The sequence below is a fragment of the Strix aluco genome, chromosome 1 (genome assembly GCF_031877795.1).
Source record: "Strix aluco isolate bStrAlu1 chromosome 1, bStrAlu1.hap1, whole genome shotgun sequence".
NCBI classification, from domain to species: domain Eukaryota; kingdom Metazoa; phylum Chordata; class Aves; order Strigiformes; family Strigidae; genus Strix; species Strix aluco.
The window spans coordinates 710,991-717,330 of NC_133931.1; the positions used below are offsets into that span (position 1 = coordinate 710,991).

Here is a 6,340-nt window from a genome sequence, read left to right on the forward strand (position 1 = left end):
TTGGGGGGGGGGGGGGGGGTAGGGTGATGGTTTTAAACTGAAAAAGGGTGATTTAGGTTAAAGCTAAAGGATAAATTTTTTCCAATGAGGGTGGGGAGGCCCAAGTTGCCCAGAGAAGCTGTGGCTGCTGCCCCCTCCCTGGAAGGTTGGGCGGGGCTTTGGGCAACCTGGGCTAGTGGAAGGTGGCCCTGCCCGGGGCGGGGGGGTGGCACTGGATGGGCTTTAATGTGTCATCCCCCCCCCCCCCCCAATCCAGTGTGGGATTTGATGATAACGTGGCTCATGTTTAGGGTGAAAGGTGAAAGAAACGGGTAAATTTTTCTAATTCCTGGGTTTTTAAGGCTTAAACAAAGTCACTCTGGTGTGGGAGAGGCCTGAGGAGCGTCTGGGTCATCGTCAGTGCCGGGACAGAAGAGACCTTGGTGTTCCTCCTGCTCGGCAGTGGTGGGGCCAGGAAGGGCCTGGGGGGGTTGTTGGGGTTTTTTTTTTTAATATCCCAGCTGATAGGTACAAAGGTTTTCATCATTTCAGTGATCAGATTTAAACGGGAGTTTGAGAATTGTCAAATCTCACAGATCTGAACATTCTTAATGCTGAGAGAGTTGGGGCGTTCAGCTGGAGAAGAGAAGGCTCTGGGGAGACCTTAGAGCGGCCTCCCAGGACTGAAAGGGGCTGCAGGAAAGGGGGGGGGAACTCGTCATCAGGGGGGAGGGATAGGACGAGGGGGGGGTGGTTTTAACCTGAAAAAGGGCAGATTTAGATCAGATCTAAGGCAGAAATTCTTCCCTGTGAGGGGGGCGAGGCCCTGGCACAGGTTGCCCAGAGAAGCTGTGGCTGCCCCCTCCCTGGAAGGGTTCAAGGCCAGGTTGGACGGGGCTTTGGGCAACCTGGGCTAGTGGAAGGTGGCCCTGCCCGGGGCAGGGGGTGGCACTGGATGGCTTTAATGTCCCCCCACCCCAGTCAGAGATAATTAAACCAGGGGTGACACTCGGGGCTGTTTGTGCCCAGGGGGGTGTCCCCCCCTCCCCAGCACCACTGGGGACCCTTTGGGGTTCACCCCTGGCTCCTCCCCACCCCCCCCCACGAGTCCAAGCTGGGGGTGGGGTCAGGGGGGCTCCCCCAGGCTCCAGCTGGGGGCAAATCCCCAGCCCAGGGAGGGCTTAACTGAGCTTTGGGGGGACAGACTGCTCCTCCCACCCCCCCCCCAAACTGTCTTGTCCAGCCCCCCAGAGGGGGCAGAAAGTGCCCCCCAGCCCCCCCCCCCACCATGGTCCAAGCAGGGGGAGAGAAAAAAAGAAGAAAAAAGAAAAAAAAAAAAAAGACACTTTAATCACTCAGTATTTGACAGATACAATCCAAAAGGGTTAAAAAGTGGCTGAGTGAGCCCCGAGCGAGGTGGGGGGGGGGCAGCAGGTCTGGGCAGCCCCCAGGCCAGGCAGCTGCCTGCACCCGGCCGAGCAGGCAGGGCCCGGGGCTCGTGGCCAGCAGAGCCACAGCCGTGGCAAGTGATGAAGGGGGACGGAGGGGACAGGCCCAGGCTGGACCTGTCCTTTAAAGTGCCATAAAGCGGGGGCCATGCCAGCCCCGGGGCGGGGGGGGGGGACGACCCCCAGGAGGAGAGGGGGAGCCCCCAGGAGCAGAGGGGGGGGCCCCCAAACCCCCCCGGGGAGGAGGGGGGGGGGCCTATTGCATTGATCCGACATTCAATGGACGAGGAGGATCCCGCCGGCCCTTCCCTGCGGCTACCGGTGGCCCCCTCAGGGCTGGCACCGGCCCACGGGGGGGCACCAGGAGGGATTAGGGGTGTAGGGGGGGGGGTTTTGGGGGCCCCCCCCTCACTGGTTGCCCTCGTAGTTGAGCACGTAGTAGTCGTGGACGTACATGAGGACGGCGATGGGCTGCCCGATGATCAGCGACATCCAGACGGCCGCGTTGCCATAGTTACCCCGCAGGAATTTGGAGACGAACCAGGCCAGCGGGATCTGGGGGCCGGGGGGGGGGGGCAGCAGCGTCAAAACCCCCTTTTTGGGGGACCCCAAGGCCTCCCCCGTACCCCCAAACCCCCCCCGACTCACCTGAGCCGCCATCCCCATGAACGCCCAGAGCCGGAACATCTTCAGGGGGACGCTCACCAAGTACTGGGAGGGGGGGGAGATGGTGTCAGCCCTAAAACGGGGGGTCTTGGGGCCCCAGGGAGGGTTTTTGGGGGGTCCCAGGGAGGGTTTTAGGGGCCCCCCCGAGTGGGGAGGAAGCGCTGACCTCGTGGAAGAAGGCAGAGGCCAAGAAAACGGCCGTCTGGGCTGTCCACTTGCTGGCCCCCCGCTTCAGCATGGGCTTGTAGAAGTGGCTGAGGAGCAGCACCCCGTTAGTGCCGAGCCCCCCCCCCGCCCAGGAGCCCCCCCAAAAACGTGTAGGGGGGTCACAGAGTTGGGGGGGGACACACACACACACAGAGTCCCCTGCTGCCACCCCCCACCTACCGCAGACACCACTTGTGCACGGGGATGTTCCAGTTCTGCCAGAAATAAGTGACCGACTCCGAGTTCCTGGGGTGAAACGGGGGGAAAATGGTGTTTGGGGGAGGGGGAAGATGCACCCCCACATTGACAGGACCCCCCCAAACACCCGCTCACCACCAGTCCCGGTAAAACTCCCGGTCTCCGAACTGCATCACCTCGGCCACCACGTTGAGGCAGGAGTGGAAGAACCAGTAGAAAAAAATGAGCCAGATGAGGTGGTTGGGGACCTGGGGAGGGGGGGGGGGCGGTGAGGGGGGGGGCTGGGGGGGTGAGGGAGGGCTCTGGGGGTGCCCCCCCCCTCCCCCGGCCCAGGCAAAGGGGGGTGGGGGGGGTGGTTACTCACGGCCAGTTTCAGGAGCCGCTCGATGATCCGGGAATAATCCATGTCCTGGGGAGGGGCCGTGTCACCCCCCTGCGGGTGGGGGGGGGGCGGGGGGGGGGCAGGGAGCGGGTGGGGGGGGGGCAGGGAGCGGGTGGGGGGGGGGCAGGGGGGGGCAGGGGACAGTCCACGGGCAGCCTCTGCCCCACTGAGGCCACGCAAGGGGGGGGGGTGGAGCCTCTGTCTCACACCCACCCCCCCACCCCCCCCAATCACCAGCCCCTGGGGACCCCCCAAGAAGTGCTGGGGCCCCCCCGCACCCACCCGAAACGGCTTCATGGAGTTCTGGATCGTCGGCACCATCCACTGAAAGAGAACAGGCGGCTGCAGCCCGGCATGGGGGGGGGGGGAGCCCCCCCACTGCCCCCCCCAACGGCTCCCTGCGCTGGCAGAGCCCCCCCAAACCCCCCCCCCAGTACCTGCTGGATCAGCCCCACCAGCAGCTGGATGAAGAAGAGCTGGAAGACAAGAGGCAGCGACGGAGTCGGAGGGGGGGCACCCCCCGCCCCCCCCCCCCCCCCATCTCAGGGGAACCCCCCCCCTCATCCTTCCCACCTCAGGGACCCCCAAATCATCTCAGGGATTGACCCCCCCCCCATCACCCCTCATGGCTCAGAGCCCCCCCCATCACCTCAAAGGTCCCCCCATCCTTCCTGCCTCAGAGCCCCCCCCATCATCTCAGGGGACACCCCCCCCCCCCAATCATCCCTCCTGTCCCAGGACCCCCCCCATCCCCTCAGATACCCCCCCCATCATCCCTCTTGTCTCAGAGACCCCCCCCATCCCCTCAGAGACCCCCCCCATCCCCTCAGAGACCCCCCCCCAATCATCTCTCTTGTCTCAGGGCCCCCCCATTCCCTCAGAACTGCCCCCCCCCCTCATCCCTCCTGTCCTAGGACCCCCCCCATCCCTCAGAGACCCCCCCCATCATCCCTCCTGTCTCAGGATCCCCCATCCCCTCAGGGCCCCCCCCCCTGCACCATCTCAAGAGACACCCCCCCCCAATCACCCCACCTGTCTCAGGGCCCCCCCATCCCCCAGGGCCCCCCCCCCCCCAATAATCCCTCCTGTCTCAGCCCCCCCCCCCCAGTCTTGCCTTTGCTGTAGAAGCAGAGGCCAAGTTGCCATCAGACCCTCACCCCCATCCCCTCTTCAGAACCCCCCAAGACCCCCCCAAACCCCCCCGGGACCCCCCCAAACCCCCCCCCCATCTCTCACCATCTCGAAGAGGCGCCGCAGCAGGAAGCGCTTGCGGACGCGGGGGAGCGGGGGAAGTTGAGCTCGTAGCAGAGGGTGGGCGCGAAGAGAAAGTAGTAGAGATCTGCCAGGGGGGAAGAGTGTGGGGGGGGGCCACAGGGAGCCAAAACCCCCCCCCCCCCCGGGGGTCTGAGGGCCCCCCCAAACCCCTCCAGGCCCCCCACTCACTGCGGTAGGTGAGGTTGTGGGGGTAGGTGACCCCGCTCTGCCCCACGTCCCCGTTGCCGTTGGCGGCTCCGACACCTGGCGGAGAGGAAGAAAGTTGTGACCCCCCCCGCAAAAAAAAAAAAAGTAGGGGTGTCCCCCCACACCCCCCCCAGCGCCAAACCTGCATCTGCGGGGGCCGGGGGGGGCGTTTTCGCCTCCCTCCACTCCCGACACCATTTATTGACGTCCCTGAAGGAGAAGAGCTTGAGGAAGACGATGGTGTAGACGCCCAGGGTGAAGACGGCCCCCACTGGTGGGGAAAAAAAGGGGGGGGGTTAGAAAAAAAGGGGTTCCTGCCCCTCCCCACACCCCCCCCCCCCCAAATTTATGTCCCCCCCGCCCTCACCTGGGGTGATGGAGGTGACGATGAGGACGGTGCCGGCGGGGAAGCAGAGCACGGCCACCAGGTTCAGGGTGTGGAGGGCGGCCCCCACCCCCTCCGAAATGGAGCCCTGAGGGGGGGGGGGGATGGATAGAGGAGAATTTTTTGGGGGGGGGGGGGCATTGAGAAGGGGAGGGCACCCCTAAATATGAGGAGGGGGCTCCCAGCGCCCCTTCAGTGTGAAAGGGGGGGCTCACCACTGCCAGGCGTCTCTCCAGGGCCAGGGCTACCACGGCGAAGATGTTGGCTACTGTGGGGAGGGGGGGGGGAAGAAAAAGTGATTGGGGGGGCGCGTCTCTGCAGCCCCCCCCCCCCCCCCCCCGGATTTGGGGTGCTGGGGGGGGCACTCACCGATGATTAAGCAGAGGGAGGGCCAACTGTAGGGGTCTTTGAGAAGAGGGAGACCACCTGGATGGGGTCCACCAGGATCCCGTATCTGGAGGGGGGGGCAAAAAAAAAAAAAAGGGGGGGGGGGTGTCAGCAACCACCTCCCGGAGCTGAAAGGGCCCCCCCAGACCCGCTGTGGGAGGGGGGGGCCGGGGGGTGGCAGCGTTTTCCCATGGGGATGGGCCCTGCCCACCCCCCCCCCAGGGTGGGATCCCAGGGATTGATGACACCCCCCCCATATTGGGGACAGGGACCCCCCCACACTCTGTTTTGGGGACAGTGACCCCCCCCGACACCCCCATATTGGGGACAGGGACCCCCCCACACTCTGTTTTGGGGACAGTGACCCCCCCCGACACCCCCATATTGGGGACAGGGACCCCCCCCCACTCTGTTTTGGGGACAGGGACCCCCCCCCCCCGACACCTCCCCACCCCCATACTGAGGACAGTGACACCCCCCCCCCCTATTTTGGGGACAGGGACCCCCTCGACACCCCCATGTTGGGGACAGGGACCCCCCCCCCCCATACCAGGCAGGGTGGGGGATGGGTGAGGGGGGGGGGGGCAGGGTCACAGGGTCCATGTCCCCCCCCCCCCGGGCCCCCCCCCACTCACTTGATGAGGTTTTCCAGGAAGAGCCGCGCGTTGCTCAAGACCTGGAGGAAGAGGAGGAGGAAGGAGGCGATGGGGGGGGGACACACCCCCCCCAGCCCCCCCCTCTCCCCCCAGTGCCCCCCCCCGCCCCCCCCGGGGACAGCTCAGGGCGCTTCTTGCGTCACCAATCCGGCACAAGGGTTGCGGCACCGGGGGCAAGTCACGCGCTGGCCACAGTGGCCACGCAACCAGCCCCCAGGGCAGGGCGGGGGGGGGGGCTTAAAACCCCCCCCCCTCAACAAGCCCAAGGGGCCAGCGATGGCCACGTGGCCACCAAGCCCCCCCCCTCAGCCGTTAATTTAATTTAATTAACACTTGTCTGAGGGGGGGGGGGGGGGTGTCGCCATCACCGCGGTGGTTGGGACAGCGAAGGGATTGGGGGGGGGGGGTTTATCGTGGTGAGGGGGGTCTGTCGCGACATGGGGGGGCTCTCCCCGATGTGGGGGGGCTCTGCCGCGACGCGGGGGGGGCACAACTCACCAGCATGACCACACACCAGTTGAGGACCCCCCGGTAGTTGCTGTAACCGCTGGCGGAGCTGAGCAGAGACTCA

General features: G+C 65.6%; 1 protein-coding gene across 1 annotated transcript in view; it reads right to left on the bottom strand.

The window, feature by feature from the left end:
* Positions 1–1,305: 1,305 nt before the first annotated feature.
* Positions 1,306–6,340, bottom strand: part of DGAT1 (diacylglycerol O-acyltransferase 1) — a 17,786-nt gene continuing 12,751 nt past the window's right edge. The window contains 18 exon segments of the mRNA XM_074846039.1: positions 1,306–1,982; positions 2,076–2,138; positions 2,260–2,347; positions 2,481–2,546; positions 2,634–2,746; positions 2,863–2,907; positions 3,163–3,204; positions 3,318–3,356; positions 4,117–4,163; positions 4,166–4,219; positions 4,324–4,398; positions 4,484–4,612; positions 4,709–4,814; positions 4,942–4,994; positions 5,096–5,137; positions 5,140–5,180; positions 5,749–5,789; positions 6,268–6,336. Of these exon segments, the coding sequence (XP_074702140.1) occupies positions 1,836–1,982; positions 2,076–2,138; positions 2,260–2,347; positions 2,481–2,546; positions 2,634–2,746; positions 2,863–2,907; positions 3,163–3,204; positions 3,318–3,356; positions 4,117–4,163; positions 4,166–4,219; positions 4,324–4,398; positions 4,484–4,612; positions 4,709–4,814; positions 4,942–4,994; positions 5,096–5,137; positions 5,140–5,180; positions 5,749–5,789; positions 6,268–6,336 (1,260 nt within the window). The 3' untranslated portion in view covers positions 1,306–1,835.